This window comes from Furipterus horrens, unplaced genomic scaffold (genome assembly GCF_987537825.1).
Source record: "Furipterus horrens unplaced genomic scaffold, mFurHor1.1.pri manual_scaffold_1, whole genome shotgun sequence".
In the NCBI taxonomy this organism is placed as follows: domain Eukaryota; kingdom Metazoa; phylum Chordata; class Mammalia; order Chiroptera; family Furipteridae; genus Furipterus; species Furipterus horrens.
In genome coordinates, this window is record NW_028327171.1 from 193930419 (window position 1) to 193944888 (window position 14470).

Consider the following 14470-nt stretch of genomic DNA (forward strand, 5'->3'; position numbering starts at 1 on the left):
CAGTAGAACTTTATTAGACTTAAATTAACTAAATCCCAGAGAGACCTGGAACTGTAAATGATTATGAAATGTTATGGATTCTAAATAGGGCATTTTGGAAGACAAAGATGAAGGGTAGTAATTTACATTTAGTATCTAGTTCTGGCATTGCAACGGACAAAAGACAGCTAGTTTAAATCAAATAAAAGGATTTCTTTTTAGATAATAATAAAATGAATTTGTTAAAAGAGCTAACCTGTAATACGTTTATTAAATTAAGCAATAAAGTTTCATTTCTTTAAAACTACCTTTTGTCAAAATATTTATAGTTAACTTCATTTACAATGAAATTAAATGAAGGAACTATTTCTGTAAAGTTTGACATGGGTTTTTTCTATTTTGGTAGGAGCTGAAAATGCCATGCCAGTGGATCTGGCTATGATCAGACCTAATCCTGTTTTAATTATGGGTTCTTTGCTACCTCTGATTTTATAGTTGTTATTTTGTGACTGACATTCAGACATTCATAGTAATTTTTAAAATACGTAATTCTACATAAGAGTCCCTCAAAGTGGCCTTCAGAGGAGAGTCTCTAGACATAATTATAGAGAGGAAGGAATTACTGACCTAGAATGAGTTGATGGTTTGCAGGGCTATCTCATTTTCCAATTTTAACCCTGAAGCAGAGTTTCACATTTCTGCAAGCTTGGGAGGGATGTGGGAGAGGCACCTGCAAAGTTTACCATGTGGACAGCACCTTCTTATCACCACTCGTGTATATTTGAAAACACTAGGGACCCAATGTGATTAACCATGGATTTCTCCCTGGATACCTGAGCCCTAAATGTGCCTTTTGCCACCATATTCTGTATTTTTTGAGAACAGCTACTCTTGCAGATAGGTATCATTTGTCAGGGAAAACATCAGTATTTGTTGTACATTACTGCTTTTTATGTTTAAAAATGGATTGCCAGTCAGTTATCCTACCCGAAGAAACATGCTTAAAGCCTGAGTTTTGACAAAGTAAAATTTAATTCAGTGATATCCATTATAAATCACATCTCTCTAACATTAAAATAACATTTTTTAATGTTCTGTATCCTATTGACATTCTTTATCAATAGCATTGTTTTCATGGTAAATGATATGTTTTAAATTATATAAGCCAGATAATTTCTTTACAATTTTAGCACAAAGTTCTGTTTCTTCTTCTATAAAATGAAGGTGTTACAATCACACTATCTCTAACGTCTTTTCTGGTATCTAAGATTCCCTAAGTCTAATGCCTAGCCTCTTTATTTATTGAGAATATTCTGCCAAAATTCCAAATACTTCTACAATGTTTCAGATGACTTGGCTCTGCCTTGCCAAAGGATCCTCTCTATTGCCCATGACCAAATATTATTCCACAAAACTCTTCCACCTCTCCCTGGATGTGGTGTTGGCACCTTGCGGAGAAAAAGACCACCCTTTTCCCAGCGGGAGCAGGGATATGCTGTTAGAGGTCCAGTCATTCTGTCTTAGCAAATGCATCCGTGTTTGGCTATGTGAGTGTGTAGATATTAACCTGCTTTCTTCCCTTTGCTCTTTTTGTGTGCATTTCCCCATCAGAAAGGAGAACCTGATTGCCATGCTCTCTCTCCGGAGACAACCGATCAACTCACCTTTGAGATCCCCCTGAACGATTCTGGCTCTGCTGGTCTTGGCGTGAGCCTGAAAGGGAACAAATCTCGAGACACTGGAACAGACTTGGGGATTTTTATCAAATCCATTATCCATGGAGGTGCTGCTTTTAAGGTGGGTAAGAATGACGTTTCCACATCAATGGGAAGTACTTAGGGATGTGGCTCTTTTGAGCTTGAGGACTGGATGGGGAAAGTGTGCAGAGGTGTGAGACCCCTGAGGCTTTCCTGCCACGTTCAGGAAATGGATGTGTCAACCCATCTGGGCAGCAATGGTCTCTTTTCATACTTTAAGTGGTTAGTTTCATTTCCTAGACATGGTTCTACAAACCTATCACGATTGATATTCCTTTTTGCATTCCTTTTATTACTCTTTTAGTATTACTCTGCATTTGTAACCTGACAGACTTGAACCTCAAAATACACAATCAGAAAAACAGAACTAAAAAAAATTAAGTCAATGTAAAGGCAGCAAATAAGAGAATTGTGCTTGCAAGAAAAAAGGCTCAGTGGAACCTGTGAGTGATTGTAGTACAAACTAAGGTCATTTGTCACAGTTTATACACTTGAAGATAAACATGGTGCTGGGAGTGCATATTTGCCTTTGAACTTGGAGAAGCCTATACATTTCAAAAAAGGGGGAAGAACATGATTCTGCCCTTTCACATTTGATCAGGAGTGTGATCATAGTTGTTAACATAGTGTAATCTATAGTTAACTAGACTGCTTGTGTTCAAATCCAACTCCACCACCCGCTAGCAAGGAACTAACTCACAGGGTTTTAAGGATTAAATACAGTAATACAGAAAATGTGATTAAAGCAGTGAAGTGATTGCAGGAGGCGAAACATGTTGAGCTGGACATCAACCCCGGCTGGACAGTGAGACCTCCTGAGTTTGAATCTGACCTTAACTACTCTCGCTCTCTGAATGTAGGTAGGCTTCTTGTCCTCACTGTGCCTCAGTTTCCTCATTTGTAAAAAGAGTACAATTAGTGTGTGTAGCTCCTGGTGCTCTTGTGAGGACAAAATGAGACAATATATATACAGTGCCTAGCACAGTGCCTATGGTAAACCTTCAATAAATGTTAGCTGTATTTAAATAACCCTGATATTAATAATGCATGCCATCTCCCACACAAATGCCAAGAAGGCCTAGTTAGGGTTCGTAGGAGCAGCCCTGGTCCTAGAATCCTGGCTTTGTTGAAGCACTTTTCTTCTTCAACTTATTTTATCATTTTTTTCAGACATAGATACTGAGGTAATGTCTTTTTATTTGGGAAATAAGAAATGCATTGTGGATAGACAATTCTTCAATCCAATCCTTGGATCAGTTAACTTTTGTTGCATAATAAATAATGACAAAATTTTAGTAACATACATCAGTAAGTCTTTATTTTCCTCATGGCCCTCCTGACTGCAGGACAGCTGGAGGGGTTTGGAACCAGGCTAGTCTCTCTCTGTCACACTGTAGGTTGACAAGTCTGACTGTGCTCCCCACATTTCACCTGTGTCTTGGACCAGCAGGATAGCTGAAGCATGTTCTTCTTATGCAATGAGTTGTCAGAGAGCCCACAGCAATGGATGAAGTCTCATAAATTCTGGGATCCAAACTGGCTCACTGTTACTACACACACACACGTGTGCATGCACACACACATGCACACACCATTGGCAAAAACAAGTCATATGGTTGAGTCCAAAGTCAATCCAAGGCATGAGGAAACATAGTCCACCCATAAGGAAGCATAGTCCATCCACACTTTTCCCCGTGCAAAGCAAAGAAAGATGAAGAATTGAGGCCCATCATCCTCTCTCTCAGACTCCCCAATCTGGCTCAGAAATGCTGAACCAGGAGCAAAAGGAAAATAATAGTAATAAAACAACAACAGCAAATAATATCCATTGTTCATTGTGCAAATATATGCTGGATAGCATGGAAAGTATTTTGGGTGGCTTCTCTACTTTTATTCTTTACACTCACACTGGACTGTTATTATGTCATTTCACCAAGGGGAAATTGTAGGTTGCAGTGGTGAATGCCTCTCCACCTCTGTGCCTGTGGTCACATGGCCAGGAATTGCATAAACAGAAATTTGAATCCAGGCAGCCTGACTTCAGACTCTGTGCTATGCTGCCCTGAGGTGAAGGCTCCTTCATTGAATCTGTTCATCTTCCCAGAGATCAGGGGATGGTGTCCTGGAATTATCTTGTGTCAGGCTTGTCATTCTTAGCCAGGCCCTCTGAGCATGTGCTGTTTGAGGATGAGTCTTGGTCATGTTTGTGGACATCAGCTTAGTATTATTCTCCTCATTCAAATGACAGCTCTATTTGCAGAATTTATTCCAAGTAAAATGGAAACTGAAATGAATTTTTGGAAATTAAAAGCAAACATCTTAGCTTTTTGATGTGCAATAACTTACGCTCAAGCAGATATTGGAGAGCTGGATTAATATGTATATCCATGTTTGTGAAAGTGAGCATCTCCTTACCTAAGCAGTTTCTAACGGTCCTGTTTCTTGCAGAAAGATTTCACTTTCCATTTATGTAAATTTCTTTCCTGACACTGGTCTGCTGAGTCAGACAGTCACACCATTAAAAACCACTGGACAGCATATTTATAGCTGATCTTAAACAGTACAAGGCATCAATCATGAATTTAGCTTTATTGTGACTGTTTAGTACCCATTTGTCTTGTTTACTTGCGGTGTAAAGGGAAGAGGCCTAAGCGTTGCTTACAAGGAATCTGATTAACTAGGAAAAAAGGAGTGTTTCTATTCTCCTTCGGCTGTTCCAATTTTCCACTGTTCCTCCTCAGAAAATTGCCACCTGTTCTGTGATGCAGGATTATGCTTTACAAAAATTGTTTTGAGACTTTGTTCGTGTCCCTGTTCAGAAGATGCAAATGTAACAGACTGCATATCCCTAGGGCAAAGGGGAGATAAGCATGGGGACACAGGCTTTAGCATCTGGCCCCAGGTTTTTACCCGAAATCAACAAAATAATCTTTCTGCCAAAGCATAGTCTTTTTCTCCTAGCCCTTTATACCACTAATTGGTTCTCAAGGTGTTTTTTCCCTTTAGGGAAGGTGGGTTTTTGAAAACTAAACTACTTTGAAAGCTATGACCAAATTCTTCCTGTGGATTGCGGTGTGCTCTGCTCTCCTGGGGGCTTCAGCTGGTGTAAACAGAGATAAGCTACTTCGTGCCAGATGTAAAACTCCTGAACGACTATGACTATAATTGAATGCCTCTTCCCCCCACCCCACCCCCACCTTACCTTTCAGGCTACTGCTTTCTATCATTTCAACTCTTATTTAAGTCACTTCTGATAGTAAATCTCTATTCGTAAGTAGGAGCATCCAGCTCCCCTAGAATTCCCTCTTGGAAGTGAATCCCTAACTCACTCTAACGGCAAGCTAAATGGTATTTTACCCTGTGCAGAGTTATTCAAATGCTTAAATATTTAAATTCCAGTCCAGAAGCCCAGAAACTCTTCCCTGCTCATGTTAGAGCCCAGCATTTGCATTTCAGACCATGTTGGCATCGACAGGTCTCTGTGGACCCCTCAGGAGCATCCTTCTGAGCTTGCTTTGCAATGTAAAAAGTAACTATTGACCATGACAGCCAAATACAACTCAGAATACTGAGGCTAACATGCTTAAACAATACCATGGATTATTGTATTTTGTAGTTTCATTTCATTTTCTGTCATACTTCCTGGGCATTTGCCGCCAAAGTACAGGGCAGTTGCTTCCAGAACCAAAATATACTCCATCCAAGTATACGAGTTAAACTCTCATGATCCAAGGACTATGAATTGAAAAAAATAATATGTCATGTGCTTTTCTAAAATTTCACTTTTGCAATTGGAGTTTAAAGTTAATGTATGACTGGTAAGTGAAAGGAAACATTGCTTTTGTTGTAGTGGGAAAAAAAAAAAAAAAGCCCTCGAGAAAAATGCTCTCCTTTCTCAAAACCCACATTAAAAGTAGCTTTTCCTTTTCTCCATAAAAGCAAACATAAAATCTTGATTATCAGATTGAAGTCCTTAGATATTTTCATTCTTATTTGCTAAACATTTTGAATTCTAAAACCACTGGCCTTTTTTTGCCTTGCTTTTGATGTACCATATTAATTGAATCCTTTTTGGAGAAAACTCATTTTTACAACTATTTGATTATACTAATATAAATTTTATTTTTTACCTTAAAAACAAATCACTTCTACAAAAAATATATAACTAGAATAGTGATATTTTTAATTGAGGTAGAATATTAACGTGTAATAAAAACAGAAATTTCACAGAACCTTATTTTTTTATTTGAATATACTGACTATGGGACTGAAATGTGTCCTGTGGAAGCCTTGAAATAATAAGGTAAAAATTAAAATTTAAAGACAATTTTTGCTAAGGGAATAATGTCATATATGAGGTAGATTATTTAAGAGCTCTTAAATAGAGAGAATGAATTTAAGAATATCTGTTATTCTTTAGAAAATTAATTAGCCAGGTTTGTGCCTAATAAATACTACTTGATGATGATGAAATTAGATGAAAGAAAAATGCCTGACATAGCTAATTACAAATGCATGCACTCAGAATATGAAATAGACATAATTTAAATGATTTGATTTTTGTGTGCTTAGGAAATTTGAATGCTTCCCTCTGAGAGATGCAGAATTTCATAATCTACACTATTCAGTAATAGGTGAAAGAAAAAGTTTTATCTAATATAAGCAATCTCCTATTTTTAAAATGACTAAAATATGAATTTTTGGAGAGACTATGCACAATTCTAGAATTTCTGGGAACATGGGGCTTGATTCTAAATCTTCACATCTCTTCATAATAAGGAACATTTAATAGCTTCCAGGCTCTTAACAGGAGTCCAGTAGGAGTTCCCAGCATGAGTAATTTCCACCTCCATCTCTGCTGGCATCTATAAATCATGTGACAGATCTATAATTAATGAATTCAAAGGAAGATAAAAGGGACAGCTTTTTAAGAAACACTAATGTTAAATGATTTCCTCAACTCTTCATTTTCCTTAAAATTGATAATATTTTCTACTGGGAGAGAACTGTAAAGATCATTACCAGTAGACATGCCTTCCAGATTTTTACCTTTGACAAAAGGACCATACAATCTGAGTGAACAAATAGCTCTGTGTAAATCCTCAAATGTTAGAAGCCAAACTCTAGCATTTTATCCTAATCACAAAAACATTATACATCTTATGAACAAGTAAAAGCAGGAACTTTCCACCCCAGCCAGGTAGCTCCGTTGTTTGGAGCTTCATACAGTACACAAAAAGGTTATCAATTTGATTGCTGGCTGCGGCACACATCTAGGTTGTGGGTTCGATCCCCAGTGGGGCTTGTTCTAGAGGCAACCGATTGATGTTTCTCATTTATACCAATGTTCTCACTCTCTCTTTTTCTCCCCCACCCTACTTCCTCTCTCTTTAAAATCAATAAACATATCTTTGGGTGAGGATTAAAAAAAACAAAAAGCAGAAACTTTACCAGGAAAATTTTACACTCACTGTTTATCCATTAAGAATTTTACCTTAAAAAATTAAATTACTAATTTAGAAATGAGAAAATTATCAATTATATTATGTCAATTATTTTTAGCCAATTTCCTTTTTTAAAAAAGCTGAAAATGTAAGTATATGTTAGCCCATAAATGATAAGCCTGACTATATGAGTTTTCTGCAGTAATAACTATTTTATAAATATGTAATATTACTTTTAAAATCCCACAACACCAGTATCAGTTATTACTTTTTTTGATGACCTTTATCACTCTCACATTTTTTAATTCATGCATGGACATGCAAATTAAAAATAAATTTCTACCATGATGGATAAAATTTTGGAAGTCTACATCAATGTGATGTATATTTTGAACTCTGTGATTGTCTTAGTAGGCTTGAAAAAAAAAAAAGAGTTGACAGACCTAATCAAAAAGGAAATTATAATCTACAAAAGTTCATATTCCAAGATGATGATACTTTGAATCTGAAAACAGTACCTTTCACCTAAGAAGCTATATTCACCTTCATGATAAGTACAGATAGGAGTTTATAATGTGCTCAGAGTTTTCTTTTAGATAATCTACTTTGGGCTCATTTTTCTAATAACCAGGCTTTTAGCAATCATAACACATACAAAAGCACTATTCATTTTTTTAAGTAAATAAATAATTTTCAATACATTGGAGAGGCCTCTGAGATTCTAATCTGGTTAGGTATTCATGCAGAATCTTTTTGATTCATATGTAACACATATGCTTTAGTAAGCTTTTTATTATCTGGTTTTCTAGGCCAAAGTAAACTGAAAACAGAAAATCAGGAAGGAGATAGGAAGGGATGGAGAGGAAGCTGAAATGACCGGAAACAGAAAAAGTGTAAAACAAGCACAGAATGCTATTACTGCATCATAGGCCAGTGAATATGGTGATGACTCTAAGTGAGTGCTTCTGACATTTTCTTGCTGAGGAAATTATAAGATTCAGTAATGACTATAATAAAGGCTCTAAGTTACGATATATTTATTTATGCCCATATTTCCAGGAGCTGTTCAAAATGGGAAGAATTATAATACATTTTGAAAATATTATATCAGAATGGTTTTATGTATGTTCTGATGCTCGAAAAAAATGCTCTTCAGTTATCTTTTTTAAAAAGTCTCGTGCTACAGGTACTGAGTAAATGGTATGTGGCTATAAGTTTACTGGTTTGCTACATAGAAATGGAGTGAGGCTTTTATGACAATAACTGAATTAGATAAATACATTGAGAATTTTACAACCTGACCGACAAGATATTGAGTCAGTTCACAGGAGGTAATCAAGCTTCAGTTTTAGAATTATAAAGGCTCTCTGAACATGTGCTGGTGTATCCAAGTTAGCCTGGATTCACGAATCTCTCATAGTCATAGTCTGTAAATTAAACAATTGGTCTATTGTAGTTGAAACTTACACCAGGCCCAAAGCACTTGGATGAAATATTTTTCAAGTGACCCTATTTAGCAAGTGTTTCTTGAACATCTGCTGTGAGATATGCAGTAGATAATAAACTAGAGACAGAAAACTTAAGACAACTCATTCCATAATCTAGGGAGGTGGTAGGGTGATAAAGTAAGTATGTAAACAACTCTAATATGATCTGGGTTATGGTAGACAAGTATAAAAGTATCTTGGGTGTTGAGATGATAGAGCAATTAATTCTCCCTTTGGAGAAAACTGTGAATGGAAGGCAGTTGCTTAGCCTTCTTCCAAAGGAATATTCAACAGGTGAGCAGGAATGCAAAGGACATTTTGGAGAGAAGGAAGATTATGGGTCAAGTCACCATGGTATGTACACCAGAATGCAATTTACTGTCCCTAGAAAATAGAGCTGTGATTGAGGAGGGATGTCCCATTCATTTTGGTTGAAATTGTCATAGGACAGGTGATGGGAAGCATTGGCTAACTATAGGCAGGTACTCTTCAAGACAAGAATTAATGTGCTTCCAGTTCTACCAACTTTCTTTATTCCACTTCTTAGTTTGCAAAACTATACTTTAAAATCTTGATTTATTCTGTTCCTTTTCATTGCTACTGCTTTTAAGTGAAGTTAAATGATTTTAATCTGGACTGCAAGGTTCTTTTCTAGGTTGGGATATTTTTCTTTCTTTTTTTCAAAAATACAATAGGTAGAAGTTGTCATGGAATGATTTTAGGGCCTTGAGAAAGTTATTTTCAGGACAATCCTCTCCCTCAATCAGGTGTCACCTTGCCTAGAGGCCCACCCCACTCCAGAGGAATCCTGTTCTGCAGTCTAACGTCAGGCTTTGGGGTTTGGGCTATGGGCATTGATACTATCCCTGGAGGCTTTACCGAGGGCCCCTTCAGAAACATGCAGAGGCAGAAGCTGACATCTGGTCATGATTAATCCTCTCAACACCATGGCCTAATGCGGACTGGCTTTGGGCACCAGCCAGCTACCCCTGGGAAAGCCAACCCACTCTCTCATGCTGTCTCAGGTTTGCGGAGAGTAGTTCTTTACCGTGGCTTTCTTACTCTCCCCTCTGTAGTCATGAGAACTTTAGGGGTAAAGGGGCCTCACAAGAAATTGGCCCAAAGTGGTGGGTTAAGCCATGCAATGTCACCAGTAATCATGGCAGAGGTAGAAACCAGGCACCATTGAATATAGTGGGAGCCAAACTATAAGGTCACTGAACTCCTCCCACCCTCAGAAGTCATGGATATGCTTCACTGGACAAATAAAACACCCTCCTGACTACAAAGAATTAGCTGGTCCAGATGTGCACCTATGGAGAAACCAGGGTGTAAATATTTATTTTAAAGAGGTGAGAATCTGTAGCTTTCATTAAATTCTCAAAGGAGTCTAAGGTCCCCAAAAGGACAAGAATCACGTCTAAGGTCCCCAAAAGGACAAGAATCACTAACAAAGCAGTTGAAAACATGGACTCCAGAGTTAGCCAGACCTAGTTCAGATCTGCTTTTAGAAATGTGACTTGTAATTATGCACTCAACTGACCTGGTTCTTTGTGTCTTATTTTATAAAATGGGGCAGTAATCCCCAACGTATAGGATTGTTGTAAGGATTAAGTTGTCTAGTGCATGTGAAGGGTTTAGCACAATGACTACACAAAGTAGAACAACATTAATAATTATTGTCAGTAATAATTTTAGTGCCTTAATCATCTCTCAAACTCTGATTTCAGAAGCAACATAGCATGACAGGTACATGCCTGACTCAAAAACAAGAAGACCTGATCATGCCAGGACCCTTTAGCAAGTCACTTAATTACTCTGAGCGTCCCTTTTATATCTCTTAAGTAGCGGAGAATAGTATCAAAGGGTTATTGTAAGAAATGAATGAGAGAACATAGGCAAAATACTTGCACAAGGACTGGCCTATATTAGGTGTTCAATCAAAGGGAGATTTGAAGCTCAAACACCTTGTCTCCCACTCCACTCTTCTTCCTGGGTTAGGACCAGGGGAGGACTGGTGAGACATAAAGCCCAGGAAATGAAGGAGACCTACTCTCATACCAGTTTTCATTTGTCCTAAAATGCCCTAAAGAAATTACTTCTTATTTTTATGCTGTTCTCCTTCCTCTTTTTTTCTTCCTCTTTTGGAAATTTCTGGTACTCCTTCCCGGCTTGAGGATAGATAGAGTTGGTTATAGGGTTACCAGCGGCAACTGCTGTCTTTTTGGTTAAAGAGGAAAGTGTTCTAGTGTGATCAGGTGCTGTAACATAATATAAACTGGCTGGATTAGAAACAACAAAAATTCCTTTCCCACAATTCTGGAGGCTAAAGGCTAATATCGAGGCACCAGCAGATGTGATGTCTGGTGGGAAGCCCCTTTGGGTTGATAGATCGGCATCTTCTTGCTGTCACCTCACATTGCAGAGGGAGCAAGGGATCTCCCTCTCGGGCCCCTTTTTATGGCATTAATCCCATTCATAAGGGCTCCATTCTCAAGACCTAATCACACCCTGACGGCCTCACCTCCTAATAACCTCACGTTGGGAGTTAGGATTTCAAAATACAAATTTTGGGGAGAAGGGGAGGGGATACAAACATTCAGCAGAAAGGGATTTTATTTTATTTTTTAACAAATGTAAGCATGGCCCAGATGATAACGAAATAAAATATGCTTAGATTACTAAATAATATCCTTGGATAGCTGAATTCACTTACATAAAATGAGTTGATGAGACTTAGCATCCCCATGCCTTAGTATTTACTTAAGCATAATATTAATAGAAAAATAAAATAAAACCATTAAAATATTTTTCTTGTCAAAATTATTCCAAAGCAGAATAGACATACACAATTTTGAGAGCTATTTAATGAGTGAGGAGTAATGAGCTTCTTGTTGAATGAACTTCATTTTAGATCAAGACTAGACCTGGATATGCGTGTATATGCAGCCAGGTGGGCAGAGAGGGGTTTTTCTTCCTCTGCTGGTTTGCTTCCTTGCTCTTCCGTCACCCAGCACAGTCTCCTGTTTTCACATCTTTTGTCACCCTGCTGGCTTTGGTATGGGGTTCTCTCCCAGGTGACACCATGTCCTCCTTGGTTTTGCAAATTTTCTTGAAGCATTACTGATGCAGGGATGAGTCGTGGTCACCTGTGTAGAAGACAGAACGGTTAGTGAATAGGTAATGCTGAGAAGTTCAGACTTGGGCTCTTCTGACTGAGCTTTGACTTAACTAGCTGAGCAAGTCCTAATCTAAGAGGCTTCTCTTAAGAGGAGTTCAATAAATGGTTAATCATCCTCTTTGACCACATTATTTATGTGTGCACAGAAGAAGGTGGGCAAGGTGACCTCTAAGGATACTTACAACTCTAAATTCTGTGATTATATGCTAACTGTTAGGACAACATGGTGCTTAGTGGCTTCACCTTAATGAAATTACCCATTTTAGGAAGAAAAGCACACACCAATAGCAGCAGACAGGCCAAGCCCGAAAATGAGTGTGTAGGTTTTTATCAAGCCCACAGCTCTAAGTGACACTTGGGATTAGTGTGAATGTCTTAAAAAATCAATCAATCAAGCAAGCAAGCAAGCAATCCCAGTTGTCCTGAGATGACCTGCCCTGCCTTTGTGTTTAGGGTTTGGATACAGCAAACATGTTCTACTTCAGCGTAGTTCTGCATGCTTGAGACTTGGAATGTAGCTGAAAATAAAAGCTTGTGCTTAATACCTGTTCATAAGAGATTATTTTACCAAAAGAAAAAAAAGTTCTTCTTGTATCTCCTTGTCTTTTCGTTACCTCTTCACGCAGACCTCCTCCCATACTTCACAGAGAAGGTTCACAGGAGGTTACCAGGTGGGATCTCACTCAGATTTTATTTCCTTCATTCTACAGATATTCATAAAATTTCCATCTTTATCTTTCTTCTTCCTGTTACACAGGACGAGGTGTCCTGCCAAGACTAAGCCTCTACAAATCCAACATTAGACCTCATTTCCTGTTAACAGAGCTAGGATCTTGATCCAACTCTTCTGCTTCCTCCTCCTCTTTGAAAACCACACACCCATCTCCAGTTGTTGTAAAGAGATTTCTAGTGACCCTCGTAACCTCCTTCTCAAGAGTCAGCCCAAAAGTCCTCCTTCCATTAAATGCCGAAATAGAGTAATTTCTTGAGTCATGTCTCACTTCATAGGACTAAACCATTAAGGTTGTTTTTGTTTTACCCCCGTTTCCAGTAACCTTAATCTTGTTCTTTTTGTGCCTCACTCAAAATAGATAACAGAAATGAAGCGATGATTTCTTTCTCGCTTGGCCTTTCCTGTAAATCTCATTTCCAGATTTGCTCCAAATCAGGGTAAAGGTTAAGTGGAGTGGGAGAACAAGAGGAAGGGAGGGGACATTACTCTGCTGAGGCAGCCCGCTCAGACATTTTACAGCTCTGATTGCACACCCGTCTTCATCCATCCATTGCCTTGCCATCTCAGTGTCTTCATGGAGAGGGCGTGTGCCCCTTAGGGTAGCCCCCCGCGGTCCCACGTGGCCAACACCCTCTCTAGCAAGTGGCTTGTGCAGTGCCTCTCCAGGAGGACATCAGCGCTCCAGCACGGCTGTCAGCAGAGGAACGTCCTCTGACCATCTGCTACTGCATTAGTCAAAACTTACCAGCTTGTCTGCAGGATTCTCTTCAAGAGTTGTAGGGTTGGTCCCATTGTTCACTGTATGTCTGGCTTTCTCTTTTCTTAAGGAAATATTTTCCTTCTGCATTTCACTCTGACAATTTGAACATGGATCCCAGAGACTTCCAATTGCAAAAACTCTAATATTTCCCTTGCCTTATTTCAGCATTCTACATCTGTAGTTCAGAGAAGGAAAACTCTGACTCCAAAAAACCTCCGCTGCCTTGCGGCATACCTCTTCAGGGGAAAGGCTAAGGGAGTAAACCCCGACAGAAAATCCGGAGCCGGAGTCCCTAAGGCGGTTTGACGTTGTAGTCAACACCGGCAACTCCTGCGGCGCACCTGAACCCAAGCTGTATCGACTCCGTCTTTCCCTTGGACCCTTCAGCTGCGAAGAGAGGGGGGGTCTGCTGCATGGGCAACAGCAGACCCTCCATATTACCCTGCCCAGGCTCTGTAGCTTCAGCGTCATCGCAAGATGTCGATTCAACACGGGAGGAGACAGATACCATGTCACTCCCGAGTCGGACTGCACAGCCATTCTTGGTGGTGCAGATAGACTCTGAAGAAGCTACACCATCGTCTCTCGAGACGGACGGCTGCCGACGACGACGACGACGACATCTGTAGTCTAGAGAGCAGTAATGAGGGAGTTCTAGCAGAGAGACTGAAGAGTCAAGGTTCATGAAACCTGACCTTGAGTTGCTTTGTTTCTGACTTGCTTTCGTGACCTGGGGAAAATTACATTACTTCCCTGCCTCAGTTTCCTTATCTGTCATCGTCGTCGTCGTCGTCGGCAGCCGTCCGTCTCGAGAGATGATGGTGTAGCTTCTTAAGAGTCTATCTGCACCGCCGAGAATGGCTGTGCAGTCCGACTCGGGAGTGACATGGTATCTGTCTCCTCCCGTGTTGAATCGACATCTTGTGATGACGCTGAAGCTACAGAGCCTGGGCAGGGTAATATGGAGGGTCTGCTGTTGCCCATGCAGCAGACCCCCCCTCTCTTCGCAGCTGAAGGGTCCAAGGGAAAGACGGAGTCGATACAGCTTGGGTTCAGGTGCGCCGCAGGAGTTGCCGGTGTTGACTACAACGTCAAATCGCCTTAGGGACTCCGGCTCCGGATTTTCTGT

General features: G+C 39.4%; 1 protein-coding gene across 1 annotated transcript in view; it reads left to right on the plus strand.

The window, feature by feature from the left end:
* PARD3B (par-3 family cell polarity regulator beta) overlaps positions 1–14470 on the plus strand; it is a 966908-nt gene that overhangs the window by 554604 nt on the left and 397834 nt on the right. The window contains exon 11 of the mRNA XM_090282860.1: positions 1591–1776. Coding sequence (XP_090138986.1) covers positions 1591–1776 — 186 coding nt within the window. The remainder of the gene's footprint in view (positions 1–1590; positions 1777–14470) is intronic.